Genomic DNA, 16,667 nt, shown 5'->3' on the forward strand with positions numbered 1-16,667 from the left:
TGCAGACAGCGCAGGGCAGGACAGTGTTGCTGGGCCCCACCAGCAGGATGAAGGGACATGGATCAAAAGCAGAAATCAATGCAGGGCAGGAGGCAGGGCCCAGCACACCCCACCCCACCCTTCCTGCTTCCTTCTGGGCTTTGGTTGTTAGCTCAAACACGTTCCTCTCCCCCTAAGCACAGAATTACTTGTTGGGATGTTTCTCTCCACCAGTGTTTATATTTTTAGCACTTATCTCAACAATTGCTACACTGTGTTTTTCACCGCTCCACAGCATCCTGTGGATTTTTCCAACAGCCCATAAGGAAGAGCTGCTTCGCATGGTGAAGTGGTAAGAGCCCATGGAAGGGGCTGTCCTACAGAGCAAGGTACCAAGGGCCTACAAGACATGGTCTTTCAAAGCTCTCAGCACCATGAGAGTGGGAACAGCTGCATCCACTGGGTGATTTCAAGGCAAGACGCCCTTAAGTCATTGTTAGCAGAGCACGCATCCACTGAAACAAGGAGGCTTTGCCTCAACACTCCTCCTCCCCACCAGGTCCTAATAAAGGATTCAGCCACAAATCCTACACTTCATAATGTGTGAGCAAAGAATACAGCAGGCAGAAAAACCTGTTTCAGCCCCGGTCCCCCCACCACACACACCCTCACCAGCTGTATTTGCTCTCGATCCTTGGAGATTTCAGGTGTTCAAAGCAGTCACCTACCAGTCTCACTTCAAGAGTGATAAATGAGTTTGCATTTTACTATGGCAGGGTAGATCAGAAAGGTCTGAAAAGAAGGTGACACAAGGCAGCCTCAAAAAGGTTAACCCACATGTTTGCAGGGCCCCTCCCAGCCACAACTTAGGAATGCCTGGAGGCCAGAGCCCCTTTTCTTCCTTTTTGTGTGTGCGTGTGTGTGTGTGTGTGTGTGTGTCTGAAAAGATAAGAGGAAAGAGTAGGACAATCAAATCTGGTTTCAGTTTATTTCCAGAATTTTACTGTACAAAATATGCAAAGTGTAAAACGGTTTTATGTTTCAGTTTAAAAACAACAAAAACCCATCCAGCTATAACTGAAGAGAACCCAGCTTGGAACAGAATGACTTACTAGACGAGACCCACAGTGCATTAATGTCACAGACACCAGGAATTTGCTTACTTAAGTCCATGATTAGAAAAGAACTGAAAGACCATGTACCACTGCAGTTAAAGTCACATGTGCAAAAAGGAGGGGAAAAAAAAAAAAATGCTGGTTAGTGTCTGTTAATTAGAAAACCTTGGCAAAACCCACCTTAGTATACAGAGTATGTGTAGAAAAGGAGTATTACACAGTGATCAAAAAGGGTGCAAGAAGAGAGCTGACTCCCATTCCCTACCCCAAGACACAATAACGCTGAATCAAAGAAACAGGCACAGAAGAGTGTAAGATCCCTTCACAGCTGGGTCTGTGTGGGCAGCAAGCCGCAGCATCCCCGTGTGCGGACGAGATGCTCCCAAGCCCTGTCAGCACTGGTGGAAGCTGCTAAGGGAAGTCACTGTGGGGTAGCAGAGCACACCCCCAGCAACATGCACTGCCCACAGGGCTGCACTGCAGCACATGGATCAGCACACGCTGCCTCCTGGAGGGAAACACAGGCAGATAAACTGGTGATGGAGGGACCCATCTGGAGTAAACTCAATGAGATCCACACCAGCAGTCGGAAACAGCGACTTTTGGTCACCATCTACCTGAGGCAGCAGCCCAAGCACATAAGGATGCATGTTCCTAAAGGAGACTTCAAGGCTCAAAAAAAGCCCACTCTTTTAGGAGAACAGATTACTTAAAAAAAAAAAAAAATTTGATCCCAAGAGTGCTTCCTTCTTCACAATTCAAACACTGAACCACCAAGCCTGGCTCGAGGCTTTAGACAAGTATAATGCATACACCTATAAAGAGAGAAGCACATCCACGCACAAGCTGAATGAGAAAACAGACATCTGTACAAACATCTCAAAACACCTCTTGGACAGCAGGGCAGAGTTGAGCAGGGCCTGGGGCCAGACGGCAGCATTCTTCAGTAGACTGCAAGATTTTTCATTTACCTTTTTAAAAAAAGAGGAGATTGAAAAGTTTCTGTGAGCAAGACGAAATTGGCCTGAGTAGGTTTCCACATTTTGCATAGTATAGATCTTTCCAGTTTCTTCGCTAATGAGCATTGGAACAAGCACATCTCAAACAAAACTTTTACAAGCTACTTCTGCACGGCCAGTTTTAGAAACTGCTTCTCCACAGCTTCTGGCATGCTTGGAAACAGTGGAATCCCTACACTTTGTGTGAAGCATCCCAAAGCAAAAGAGGCAAAAGCTCTTTGTGGGTTGCAATTTGTTCAGCTCTCTCTCAGACTTATGTCCTACCCCAAGCTGTCTCAGGCTCCAAACCATAGACCGACACCTCACATCCCACCTGGTATTTGTTCTTCCTCAGCAGAAAACTCAATAGAACACAGCTAGTAGGGTGGAGTGACTGGATCTGCTGGCATGAAGACTTCAGAGGTAGGAGAACACCAGAGAAAAAGATGAAATCTGTCTCTAAGATGCCGCTCCAGAGTGGATTTCTCTTGCTGTCTTGAAAGAGCCAAGCACAACCCCAAAGCAGGGTGTACTCTGGAGTTGACCTTGCTCTGCCACTCTTCCATGCACAGTACACCTTCAGCAGATACTCTGCTGCATGCAGGGTGTGTGGGTGCCAAGGTCTACTACCCCTGTGCTCTTAGAAGCTGCAAGAAATCCTAACTTTCCACTCTTCGGCCATGAAAGAGAGTCAGCCTTTGTGAAAACCCACAGTCATTTCCATTTGCCTTGAAGCAGCTGCAAGTCTTTGTTGCATCTGGTTTAGGAAGATCTTAGCATGGTTTTGGATTTAGGCTGTAACAAATATGAGTCTTTAAACTGTCTGAGCAGCATACTTGAGTATCGCACATGGAAAAGAGGAGTGGGCCAACACAGCATTCTACTGAATGGTGCAGCATAAGGTCCTCCTCTGAGGGGCATGGGCTCAGCTTCACTACAGAGTTATCTCAAAAACCACTCATTTCTAAAAATCACTTCTCAATTAGGTAAGAGCATACAAGCTTGGGAGACAGGAGAGAGATTTATACACAAGGAGATGGTGCAGAATAGGAAGCATTTGGAGAGAAGCAGCCTGTGCTCGGCTGGCAAACTGTACAACCTTATTTACGCTCAGCTCTTGGCAAGCTTTCCAGGAGTAAGGACTGCAGGATTTGGATCAGAGCTTTATTCCCTGTGACTCAATTCTTACTCATTAGCTGGCTAGAAACAGAATTAAACAAACCAGTCTGCTCTTACTGCTTAGGATTTTTACAAAGAGCCTGAGTTCTTACAGACTCCACAGATCCATACGTGGATTTTAAAGCACTTTGTGATGCATTGAGTTTAGCCTCACAACAGCCCACTGAGGTAGGTATGATCATGGTCCCTTGATTTTACATGGGGAGGGGAAATAAGCCCCCAAAGAAAGAGCCAGAGAAATAAAAAATCATTAAAAAAACCTGGGAATACCCAGGAGTTCAGGTTCCCTTATAGCTTGTCCTCAGCCCGGAACAGATTGCAACACTGCAGTAAGCAGACTGTTTGAGAAGTGAAGCTCCCTCCTTCAGATTTTATCAAGCAAAGCATTCACCTCAACACTGGGAAGAGTGCTTAAAGCAGGAGCTGGCCTTGCTGACAGAGAAGGCAGCACAGATTAGGAAGCAGATCCAGAGTGAGCATGCCCTGCTTCCATCTGGCTTTCCATGTGTTCAAGGATTCAATGCAACTAAGGATTAAGACATGAGTTTCCTGAGCAGACACTGTCAGACAGGCCATTTGTCGGGGAGAGGAAATCCTGGGAAAGGAAGGTTTTATGGAGCAGTGCCCAAACCAGGGTGCTCCCATGTGTGGGGCACACCCAAGCCCCCGGCACAGCAGTTCTCTCTCTGGCTGCACACATCCAAGCTAGTTCAGCCATGGGCAGAAGTGCTTTGTAGTGCCCATGCTACTCCCAGTCTCTCCTGCCCTGGCTGGTAATGCACATAATAAAAAACAAATACATACACCTTTAAGAGAGCTACGTGTGAGATACTGTATGCTCCATCACCTTTTTTGTTTGTTTTGTTTTTAAGGAGGGAATAAACTTGTGTTTTTCCAAACTAAAATACTGCAAAGGCCACAGTCAGTAAAAAAAAAAAATAAATCCCTGTACAAACACAGACTGCAAGAAAGTCTGACCTAGAAAGAAACTCAGGTGTTGAGTTTAGACAAGGAAAACTCCACCTACTTCTCATCCTTGAAGAGGCATAGATAGGCTTGGTCTCATCATGCACGTTTTGTTTCTTCACAACCAATTCTGACACATCACACAGAGACCACAGGTTGGAAGTGAGTGTTATACATTCAGATGAAAGCTGCCAGCAGCAGGAGGTCACAGAGACCATGGGTTATACTTGGCTGGGGGAATCTCCACCTGGGACCCTCCCTCACCAGGGAGGTCAGGTGGCTGGTAGCTCCCTCAAACCCAAGAGGACCAACTGGTGCTGCTGGACATGTGGCTCCTTCTCAACTACCGCTGCTGGAGCAGGGAAGCAGCCTAGTGGACTGATGATGGAGCCCAAGGAAGGCCTGGGGAAGGCAAAAGAGGCTGTAGGAAGCTATCATGGGCCACCACAGAAAATAACGCAGTGAATGGCATTGGGTGTACCTTGCCAGCAGGGCCCTTTGCAGTAAGAGATCTCCGTGGAAGGCAGGTTGGCTCACGCTAGGTGCAGATCTTTTCATGGCAAAAGACTGGGCAGGATGAATCCAGCATTTCCACTTGAATCCGTCACCACAGATAAGGGCCTCTAGGAGGAGCCTGCCTGAAGATGGGTCACCACCAGCCACAGAGATGGCTCTGGAGTCACACAATGCTCAGCACTAGCATCCAGACAGGCTCATCTTACAAAGAAACCTTTCAAATCCCACAAAACTCAGACAACACAGAAGTTATGCACTGATGGGCAAAGAAGGCTTTCAAGACAAAACTGCAATTTTAAGAGCTAAGCATCTCTCACAAGAACAGAGAAGCAGCAGGCTATCCTGGCACTGAGAACGGAGAAACCCCCACAGCAGAAAAAGGCCAAAAAAGGTAGGCAGGTTTTCAGCATTCAGACAGTTTGGTATTTCCCAGCTATAGGTGAAGGCGGGGAAGGACACGCTGCAGCACTTCAAGATCACAGCAGTTCTTCAAAGCACGAGGAGGGCAGTAGAGCCAGCCCTTCCCTGGCTCCCCTCTTCGAGGAAGGAAGCGTTTTTGCCCGTCTGTTTTCCAGACACATTGAACCCCTTGGATATCGAGGGATACATTCCTGCATGCTTTCTTCTTCCCTTCTGTAGGGCTGCAGACATAGCAGCGTCTGTGATGCATCTGAGAAGGAGCCAGCTAGTTACCCACCCTGTGCAAATGTGCAGCCCCCGCAGGTGTGAGAGGAAGAAGCAGTAAGGCAGACCCCGAGGGCACTGGGGCTGGAGAAACACGTTTGGAAAGCAGACTGGGGAGCTTTGGAGAGCCTGGCAAAGGAGAGGAACCGAACACAGACAAAAGAGAGCTGTGGCATGCAGAACTGTTTCACTAACAAGCATTGCTAAAAAGAATTTGGAAGAGCAGCAAGATGGGCTGATCCAGGTTGACACAAGCAACTTCACAGAGACAGAAACAGACTGCAAAACCATCCCACTATGTTCACACAGATCCAGCACTGATAAGAAGACACACAGAGAGTAGGAAAAAAAAATAAACAGATCTTCAGTCTTACGATTATGTAGCTGACACAAGGAAACATCACACTCTCCCACTTTCACATGAAAAGAAACTGTAAGTTCTCTCTGTACAAGCAGACTTCTGTAGTGGAGAGGTGAGCAACCTGTTTTCAGGAGATACAGGTAGCAAAAGCACACACAGAGTGTAAGGCAGCATTCCAACAGAAATACAGACGTTGCAACTGTGCAGAGGAAGAGAGCGTGAGATTTACAATATGCCTGGAAAGGGGAAAAAAAAAATCTGTTCTGTCTCCAAGGCTGAGCTAACCAAGCCAAGTCACCCTGTCGCCTCTTAAGATATTCCTTTCTAGATAAGATATCCCAGCTCCCTCCACCCCTTTCCAAATAAAGTGCAGATGGTCAAATATTACTGGTCCATCATCTGCCAGTTTCAGTCAGCATTGGGGAAATAAACCCAAAAGCAGAATAGTGAAAAAAAAAAAAAAATTCTAAAACAACCTATCCTCAAAATCCCTTAGACTGAAGTCTCGGATTGTAAGCGGAGGACAAATTTATGAGATTTAGGGTCTATGAACTCTTCAGAGAGTTTGATGAAGGGAATTTTCTTCACATTAGCAACAAGGCTGAAGTCCAAGCACTTGAGGACAAAAACAATTCCGTCTTGCAACCCGCTTGTGACTGCTTCCTCGCTAACGAGCGTCCACTGCTTGGAGAACCAGCGATCCCTGTCGTACTGGAGGGTTGGGCCGGGGCTGAGGTAACGCTCCAGGAATGCCTAGCAAGAAAGTGAACACATTAGCACCAGGGAAACAGCAGCCCCATGACTCTGTCTGCTTCCACGCTCTTTCTTTCTCTAGATAAAGCTCTGTGAGCATTGGCTTGCAATGCAGGAAGTTATTTCAGCTTCTGGGCTTCAGGAGACATCTGTTCCCCTCTCCCTTGCCATCTTAATGGCAGCAGAACCACCCCCTTGCAGCTCTGAGGAAGATCCCATGTGGATTCCAGTGAAAAGTCCACCTCTGTTTCTTCACAGCATTTTCACACTCAGCACAGAAAATCCTGGGTAAATTCCCAAGAGTGAATTATTGCATTTCTGTCCTTGGGTTGTGTTCTCCAGCAAGGTGGTTGTAGGATACTATTAGGGAGGAAGGCAGAAGGTGGGAGGGAGGACACTGAGGGACCACGTGATTTATCTACCTCATTGTTCAGTCCCTCCCTGCATTTGCATTTCAGCAGTCAGGGTGTGAAGCAACAAACTGACATCTGACCAGGCAGACCACGAGTTACAAACACTGTCAGACAGGGATTTAGGCTATAAATAGAAGCAGTCCAAAATGCAGCAGTGTGGAAGAGATAAAAAGAAGAAAAATGTCCTTTGCAAGTTGCTATCTCCATCAGTCAGCCAGCTGGGAAAACTGCCCATGACTCAGGGCCACCACCTTGGACACTTCTTTGATACTGACTCCAGTGCTGAACTGGATATCAGAACAAGTGGCTAATTATCTCAAGGGTACTTTCAGCTGAAAAGAAAAAGGTGCTTCTGAGGAACCACCACTTCCCTTTAAGACTTGATGCAATCTACAGAGTGCTGATTGCATTACAGAAAGCAGATATAAAAATCTCCACTCGCTTTCCCCAGCAATTCCTTGCCCTGTGCACACACACGTGCTGTCCCTTTATCCTTCCTGCCCTACACTAGGGTTAAAGAGCACATTACCTTTGGTGTCATGTTATTTGTGATGCAGAAGGACAAGTGTTGCAGGATGCTCTCCATGCTGTGGTACTGCTGCTGGCGGGTGGTGCGAAGGTACTTCTGCAGAGCTCTTGCCATGGACGGGAAGATTGCCTGGGCTGCTTCTCGAGAGTCCATCATCTCTCCTGGAGCTTTTTGCTGTTCCTCTGCCTGGAGGCGTTTGATATGAGTGAAGGCTTCCTCTACTGCAACCACAAGCCTGCGGAAAGAAAACCAGCACAGCAAGAGTCACAACACAAGAGGTAGGACAGGTCTGCAGTTAAGGCAGAGCCTGGGAGTCAGGATTTGCAAGCTCTGGTTCCTATCTCTACCACTGACTCACTGTCTGCCATACAAGTTACATAAAATCCACTCCGCTGACGATCTGTGAGGTAGACAGCAGCTCTCTCTTTCTTGCCCAAGCCATCCAAAAACCGAGGGTCATAAACCAGGATTAAGGCTTTAAAAGCCTGAATGTCGTACTTGGTTCTGCCAACACAGCATAAACATCAGTTACATGACTTAACAAGACACAGCTGCCCTTGTGTTTAAGGCATATCTTTGGAAACGGCAGTTCCAGCATGCAGTGCAGCAGCTTGATGTCAGGAAGAGGCTGGCTATAAACTAGCATGACCCAGGACGCAGAGCGCTGTAAGACTGTGCTCACCAGCTGCGGCCTGCTCTGATTTACACCAACTGGGAGCAAACCTTGCATTTCTGGATGACTGCCCTGTAACTCTCCACTGAACAATGATGAGGTCCCCATCTACTCTCCTAACACTGCAGCCAAAGACAACCTCTGCAAAGCATTCCTGTGTTGGCACAGGTGAGCAAACACCGAGAACGCACCATAAAAAGGCAAACATGCCAAATGACACTTGCAAGCCCAGCAGAATTTAACAAGTGATGGACTATGCTGCAGTCAATGGGGAGAAAGCAACAGTAATAGAAGAGCCACCCGACAAAATTATTTTGCCTCTCTAGACAGGACATGTTTCACCAATTACTGTGACCTTTATGCCATTACCCAATGTATAGTAAAGCTAGGAGAAGCTGCCTCAGGACAAGCAGGAGTACAGAAGACTGCATTCAGGCTGTATACAAAGAACAGCATGAGAAGCCCTGACCCCTGTAAGTTTTCTTTAATTTGACGTGGGGAACAGTGGAAATCAGTTTCTAATCTCTGTGTCCTTTTGTTGCAGCTCTGGCCTTCCTTCTTTGTAATATCTGGCATGCTCTTCTAGTGACTGATGGTTTTGCTCTGACTAAGCAGCTGCTCTAACCAGCCTCATCAAGAAAGAGAGACATGCACACATTAGGATGCTATACTGCACAGAAAAGAAAATTTAGGATCTTATTACCCCATGGCTGGAAGAGAGCCTGACCAACAACAACTATAGAGCATAGGTCAGACCAAATCAGGCTGGGGGGACACTGTGCCAGCACTTTTCTAATGAAATATAAGCGGCCAAAATAAAACACAATACAAGCCAGCTCTATCCAGTTATGGCACATTCCTTCCAAAGGGAAGGAATCCCATAGGGGTGCCTGTCTGTATGCAGCTCCCCTCAAAACATTAGGTGTGTTAACTACAAACAGTAATTAGGTTCTCAAGCAAACAAAGACACAAACTCTCTGGGGTCACCTCACCAAAAACCTCACTCCACAGCTTAAGTGTGACTAGCAGAAAACACCTATTTATTTCCAAAATAAAACAGAGGCAGTCCTGGTCATGTCTTTCCCCTTCAATTCATTTCTAAAAGACAGGCAAACTGCCCCTTTTAGTTGCCTATAAAAACATATTCTTTCGTCTCCCATGAAGAAGCAATACCAAATGTTCTACCAGCTCTGCCCTTGGATTACTTGAGCCGAGATGACAAGCCTGAGCACGGGGGAAATAATGGGATTTCCTACAGCAAGTAACTATGGATTTGTCAAGCACTGGACTGTTCCCTAATCCGTGACATCACATTAGCTTATCTGGCACAATATACACAAGCTCTGCTTATGTATTTTCTTCAGATAACTCTAGTTTTCAAGCTGTTACTGTCCCTTGTGCATCTGGGTTTCATATGTTCGCATACCGTGACAGATTTACAGCCACCCCCAGCCCTTAATCAAAAATCCCTTTCTCTGAACAGGCTCAGCAAGTCTATCATGACTGAGCCTCTCAAGAGTGGTTCAGCATCAGCTGAGCAGCACTGAGGCTCAACCGTGGGGAAAGGACACCTTTACCTTGCACGACGCTTTTTAACTCGGCGCTCGTGGTCGGCCTCTTCGTAGTAGAGCTCATTGTGGCTAGAGTCCCTGCGCCGGGCTGCGGCTGCGATCATGGCACGGGACTGCCCCGAGGCGTTGTTCCCTGGGCCTTCCACAAGAGGAGACAAGAAGGCGGGCATTACTGTCACAGAAGGGAGCTGGGAAAGAGCAGTACCACAAAGCATCTGCCACAGGTGTGCCACAACTCTGCCCCTACCCCATCTACACAGCTGGGGCTATAAACGCTTCCCCAGCCCTCATGAGCTCTGTAGAAACCCCGCTGGACAGCACGTGCTTGGAGGGGAGCTTTCTTCCTAGCTCCAAGGATGACAGTGGAAAAAGAAGTTAGTAGGGATCTCGCACAAAGGCAGGTAAGATACGCATGCCAAGGATGCAACTTACCATCCATTATATGTGCTTTCAGTTTGACAGCAAGAACAGCTGCAACGCCCCACATTTCAGCAACAAGACAGTGTGAGAACGGAAGAAACATGGCATTGGAAAGAGGAGAAAGACAAACACAAGAACATCAAGAGACGTAGATACGAATGAATGAAAACTGACGTTCAGGCAGTTACACACGGAAAAGAAAAGCAGGATGCAGAGACAACATAACCGCCTTCCGACAAAGCATCAAGGTTTGCAGAAGGGTAGATGTTTTCTGAGCAGGTGTGCTACAGGTTAGGCTGGGGTCTGTGCACGCAGCAACTGCAGTGCAGCATCTGCTATCAGAGCTTCTATTGCTTCTATTCCCTGAACAGGGAATCCATGACCTGCTCTTGAACACCCCAGCAAATGAAAGAGGAGTTTACAGTGTACAGTGCAGGAAAGGCCTAAGAAGCTCCCAGCTCTGGGTGTTTGGGCAGACATGTGGCAGAAAGGGAGAAAATGTTACTCTCGATGAGTCTACCAACTCTTCTACCCAACAGAGGATAAAGAAGGGAAGCCTAAGACAGTCTCCAAACCACCGAGAGCTGTTTTTCCAACTGCTCTTACCTGGCAGTGACTAAGGCCCATTAATTGCACAGACATGCTTAAATTATTCTGCTTATGCAAAGGCAGCTTCTATTTATTTTTCCTAAAAATCACAAACCACGTTTCCAAGACAGAAGCCTGAAGCTCAACAGTAGGAAGACCCATCATTCAAACAGATGGCTCCTAAAAAGTCTGAACACTTCAGACTTTGTTTCACAGACTTGAAATGGAGAATACTACTCAAGGGAGACACTGGTTCCCAAATTTGGGTCAGAATTATTACAAGCCTCTTTCACTATGTCTGGTGATGGAAATTCAGGTTTTGAAGGTGAGCCTCCCCACTCTGTATAAGATTACAGCAAGATGTTTTTTCTTCCTGGCTGCTACAACATCAAATACAAAAGCTGCCAACAAATTAAGCTGCTTAATAGCGTTACTGTTTTTTCACACAGAGGGTGTAAAAGGCTGTCAAGACGCCAAGGCGAGCTGCAGCCAGAACTACACTCCTCTTTGTAAAGAGGATGGGAATGCTTCTGAAGAATATGCCTTTAAGCCTGAGATTTCCACATCTACAAAGGCAAAAGTGTTGCACAAGGGATCCTGTACTGCCCCAAAATGGAAAGTGCAAGTTTTGAGGCCCTACCAGGCTCATCAGATTGCCATTAAGAAGGCCTGGCCAGCCATATCTGGAGCTCATTTCTGGTTCCTCATATTTCAACTAGTTTAGGAGCTGCTAACTCACAAAACTTCTAATGCCACTGTACTGACAGTTTTTCCTCCAAGCTTGAGCTACCCCAGTAACTGCTACAGAGTCAGGCATCCTGCTATTTCTTAAAGAGATGCTGCACCAGAAGCAAGCTGGTAATGGGAACAGCATATCCTGCAGTATGGTTTGAATGGTGCACAGACACTGGGATCTGGCAGCTCTGACTTTCCATACACAGGGCCTCACTGAGAATGAGCAACTAGATGCAAAATCTCACCCCTGGAAAAGTGCAGAGCAAGTCGGGTTACTTCTCTCTTACTGAATTAATTCTTTCCGGCTTCCAAGCTTCTTCACTCCAGGAAACAGGGGACACGGAAGAAGAAAGGCTGCCCCTCTACCCCCCTCCTGCTTCCTTTCACCTATCCTCTACCAGAAATGGGAGATCTCATTGTAAAGATCTTAAATCTACAATTGATTTTATGGACTCTGCAGTGCTGCATCAGATTTGGGGAAAAACTAAGAATAAGGCTTTGAAACTTCTAGAGCTATCAAAAATACAAAAATTAAAAAACCAAAATAAATAAGAGACATCATAGCCTTGTTAAGGCAAAGGAAAAACCCAAGACACGTGGCTGCATTGACCAATGTTCATATTTCAGTGTCTACAGCATACACAAAGCCACCTAGAGCAGCTAAGTCCTTCCAGTTCCTTCCTGCTCTCAAAGCCTTTTAATACAAACCCATTTATATGCAGGACTTACCACATCTTGGGGTTTCAGCCTTGCCTCACTGAAGAAGCTGCCCCATGCAACTTCCATCAAAGCTCTTCCATCAGAAGAGTGCACACTTTTATGGAGGCTCAGATGGCTGGGCACACCCTGCTTATCAAGCCTAGCTTCTACTGACAGAGCTTCAGAGTGCCAAATGATTAAGTCCAGTTTTCACTGCTTTGAGTGCTCTCATGGATCCACTCAGCCATCCTCCCACACATATCCTCAAAGCCCAAGAGCCTGAAACAAGTTTGCAAAACAGTAAGGCTCCATGGGGATAGTTATCTGTCTTGGCATTTTCCCGCAAACTGCTGAGCATCACAATGACTTGGAAGCACAGCCAAGCATAAGACATGTACAGCTAATTTACCACTAAGGCTGCAAGCCTGATGAACATTTCTTTCCCTGTCAACTGCTGCTTACACAGTTGCTCCTCCCCGCATTGGTATGAACCTCCTCAATCCTCCTGAAGGCTGCCCACAGCATCTGTGCAGTGAATGACTGGGGAACAGATCTAGGTTAAAAGTTGCGTTTATTGTACTAGCACAACCAAGGAGATGACCTAAGGGTGACAAGAAGCAGAGGCTGCCCAAAGCAAGCAGCGGTGCCAAGAAACTCTGTCAAGCCACGTAATCATTAAGCCTGACCCAAAACTTGGCTGTTTTCACCTGGCAAAAACAAAAGCCTTTTTGTGGACTAAACACATCTGTAAAGTCAGCTGGAACCAGCAACCCCAGCACCCTTAGGAAAACTTCCAGCAAGAGACAAGGATTTGGCAAAGCAAAAAGGTGAGAATGCGTGCATAACAAAGCGTAAGGCCAACCCAGCCCTTCCCTATCCCACCCGTTCTCAGAGACTACATTTCACCTCACCTACCATCAACATTGTAGACTTTCAGGCCAGCCATGTGTTTGGCAGCACGGGATTTGGAGGCTGTTAACAGCGCTGGGTTGTAGACGGGGAAATCTCTGTAGTAATTTTCCAGAACTACCAGTGCAGCTCGCTGGATGCTAGAGGAAAAAGAACAGGAGAAGATAAACTCACAGAATGCAATAAGGTTTTTTATTTCTTTTTAAAGTAAAAGTTTTATGGAAGAAATAGCCATGTTATTTAGAACAAGGCTGTCACACCCACGAAATTTTGCAACACACCGAATATTAAATACTGAGGCTCTCCCTAGAACCTAAAAATCTTGTCTAGGATGCTAGAAATGTCTCTCCATGCCTCAACAGGAGGACGATAGGAAAGCCCTGAGCAAGGGCAAAGTGTCAAGGATGCGCCAGGCTACCTGCAGCATGGCAAAATGCAGACAGTGCTCAGCTCCCTGGCATGCCCAGGCCAGGGATCAGCGTGTCCTGCTGGCTTTGTGTGGCCAGCCTGCATAGAGGGACCAGCTCAGTGCAGATGCTTTTCTATTTGAGTCATTTCCAGCCGCACCTTACAGCTTCTCAGATCTCCTCCATCCAAGCTCTAACAGGAGCCCAATCTTACCAGCTTTCACAGCATGATAAGATCATTGCCTTAGGAGCACAGCTGCCTGAGAATGAATTATCTCAGTAGTGCCTGTTAAATCCCAAGTAAGGGACAGAATCGAGGCAGCATCACACTTCGTTTCATTTGGAGCCCACAAAAATTAAAAGGGAACTGCCAACATATTTGTTGGCAGTTATTTGTGAAGTTCACACTTACTGACTAAGCCTGTCATAAGGAAAGCAACCAAGTACTCTCACACGTTACACCATAGGGGAAAAAAAAAAAAAAGAATAGTAATGTGGGAAAACAGACGCGAACAAATTAAGACCTACATTCAATTCTCATCACTGCCACTGATTCAACGTGTGCTCCCAGAGGAGCAATTTAATTTTCCCGTGCCTTGTGCTAATATTAACTTCTACATCACACCTCAGTAATTCAAACTCACACACACTAGCTCTGTCGCTCTCACCATCTCGTTGCCCATCTCCCACCCAGCAGTGAATGAAGTAGAGATGCAGTCCATCTACAAGATGCTGGGGAAGACAAACAAATCCAGACTTGCTCAGTGTGTACCTTCCTCTTTCACTGTTACGGTACAGCATCATCTGTTTTGTTAGCTGTACACTTTTAAGATGATCAGTTGAGGTTTTAAAGCAAATTCCATCTTTAGGACAGATGCAAAACACCCCACCACACTAACTACCGCATCCTCTGGGAGCTTTATTCTTCAGATACCAGTTCTAAATATCATCTCCTATCAGGTATGTTAAAAGCAATTTCATTTAAGCACTCAGCTAACGATATGTAATGAAGGCCACTGTTTAATCAGGGAAATAATATTCCTTTAACAAAGGCCTGCAGATGGACACCCCCACCCACGACCAGTTTATTTCTCCCTGCCAAACTCCCGATTCCTACTGTGGATTTGTTGCAGCTCCAAAACAAAATTTCACAAAAGAAATCATAGTTGCAGTATATATTTTCCCTTGTGCCTGTACTCAAACACGACTGAGTTTTTCCATGTCTGCTTCCCAGGAAGAAAGGCGAAACTTGATGAGCTTTGTCTCAAAATGTAACATTTGGAAACAAGATGATAAAAACAAGAACAGTTATACCTTGGCAGTGCAGGGCACTGGTTTCAGACAGCACTAGGACATCAGTGGCAGCAGTGGAAATGTCTGGGAGGTGCTCCACTGGCCAGCTGGCTCTGCTAGGGCACGGGAGAGCATGATGCACTTTAATACATACACATTTTCTCTGGGCCCCACAGAGGCTGTTATCACAATGACACCAGTTGTTCCTACACCTCAATGACTTACCTACCCCTCTGATTCACTGGCACACACGCACCCAAAATCCAAACACAATCAAGCTGTTACATTGCAAAACTCAGCCGTTGCTGCCCTGAATATTAAAGCCCTGTTATTTTCTACTGATGCAGTTTCCTAAATTTCTACTTAGGAAATCTCTGGCTCCCATGCAATTCATCACAGGCCCACCAGGTGAGGGGGACAGCTAGGCTGGGACTCTTCAAACTTTCTTCTAAAGAAAAGAATTAAAGAGAAGGTGCTGCAGCCGAGAAAATTAGAAGGGTGACCATAATTAGCCAGGGTGAGGGTAAAGTTGAATCAGAGCCTTCTGGGCAGCATTGCTTAACCTTTTCACCCACATCAAGGGGAAACCTCACCCTGCTGAAAGTAGGAGCTGAAGAGCAGCAAGCAGCCCTACAAGCAATGTGGCTATCCCCGGCACAGCAGAGGGACCCAGCACACTTGGGTACCTCAGTAGCTCCCAGAAACAAGCTAAGGAAGCCTTGGGCTTCCTGCAACATGCAGTTCTTTGGGATTTTCCACAGCAGGCCAGACCCTCTGCTGCCACAGCAAACAAGGTGCTTCAGTGGCAGCCTCCTCCCCACCCACACACCAGCTCCTCCAGGAATGGGAACTGGCAGCTGGCCCACAGCCCGCACTCGGATGCCTTTCCCTGCAGAAGTGTCTCAGGAGGAGCTCAGCACCGTATCCACCCACTGCATCCATTCGCTCTGCACTTCAGCAGATGAAGGCCCCTTGTATGCACAATTTCAAAAGAATGGGGAGAGGTGGGAGGAAAAGGAACAGAAAGTTTCAATACCAGACTGTCTACTTAGGGAAGGCCAAAGCAAGGACCTTCCTTATGTCCTGCAAAGAGCATCTGGCAGCCAAATGAAATTCAGGCATAGCAACAAAATACCAGAGCCCAAAAAAGCAGATCAGGATGTGAAAAGCATTTTCAGGCAACAGAAACCTGCGACATAGAAAGGACCTCTTGCACAGGACCACAGCCTTGTAAAGGCAGCATCAGTAAAATCCTACTTTCACTGCTTTGTATTTTGTGCAGTTTGAGGGGGGTTTGAAATAATTTGTTTTTATTATCTTTATTCTTCTCCTCCTGAAGAAGGCCATGTCACAGCACGCTGCCAGCAGGGAAAGCAAACAAGCAGATCCGGCAGCAGTGCTGCGTACCTCAGCAGCATTTGGCAGCAGAGAGAGGCCGAGTCCTTAACAAACAACAATGAATTAACTTCTGTGGGATCTCCAAGGAAATGGAGGAGGGGACTGTGTGACACAAAAGCATAACAACTGCCAGCTTTTCCCTGTCAAAAGATATGTCATGAGCAACCTGCTCAAGAACTTGTTGCTACATGGGATTTTGGTATCTGAGGTCTTAACACTGTGTCACTCACTCAGAGGCCGTTTTGGCTTTCTATTTGCCTTCCCAGACATAGCTACACCACCACTGAAACTGCTTTTAGAGGATTTCCAGGCAAACGAGCCAGTGCTATACTGAGAGCACAAGGAAGCCTGCTCATGTCATCAGAATGCCAGCTTAGAAGCTGCTGCTTCCTGGGAAAAATGGTGCTGAGTCTGCTGTAGTGGTGGGAAGATGGACAGTAAGAAGGGGAGTGGTGAAAAAAAGAGATCAAAGTCACACTTC

General features: G+C 46.6%; 1 protein-coding gene across 5 annotated transcripts in view; it reads right to left on the minus strand.

Annotated features, from left to right (window-relative positions):
* Positions 1-943: 943 nt before the first annotated feature.
* VANGL1 (VANGL planar cell polarity protein 1) overlaps positions 944-16,667 on the minus strand; it is a 39,650-nt gene continuing 23,926 nt past the window's right edge. For 4 of the 5 annotated variants that reach the window (XM_019618642.2, XM_019618644.2, XM_019618647.2 and 1 more), the window contains 4 exons: positions 13,095-13,228; positions 9,744-9,879; positions 7,494-7,728; positions 944-6,551 (listed from right to left, as the gene is read on the minus strand). In XM_019618642.2, the coding sequence (XP_019474187.1) occupies positions 6,291-6,551; positions 7,494-7,728; positions 9,744-9,879; positions 13,095-13,228 (766 nt within the window). In that variant the 3' untranslated portion in view covers positions 944-6,290. The remainder of the gene's footprint in view (positions 6,552-7,493; positions 7,729-9,743; positions 9,880-13,094; positions 13,229-16,667) is intronic. The other variant, XM_019618654.2, reaches the window with a different exon arrangement.

This window comes from Meleagris gallopavo, chromosome 1, assembly GCF_000146605.3.
Source record: "Meleagris gallopavo isolate NT-WF06-2002-E0010 breed Aviagen turkey brand Nicholas breeding stock chromosome 1, Turkey_5.1, whole genome shotgun sequence".
Lineage (NCBI taxonomy): Eukaryota > Metazoa > Chordata > Aves > Galliformes > Phasianidae > Meleagris > Meleagris gallopavo.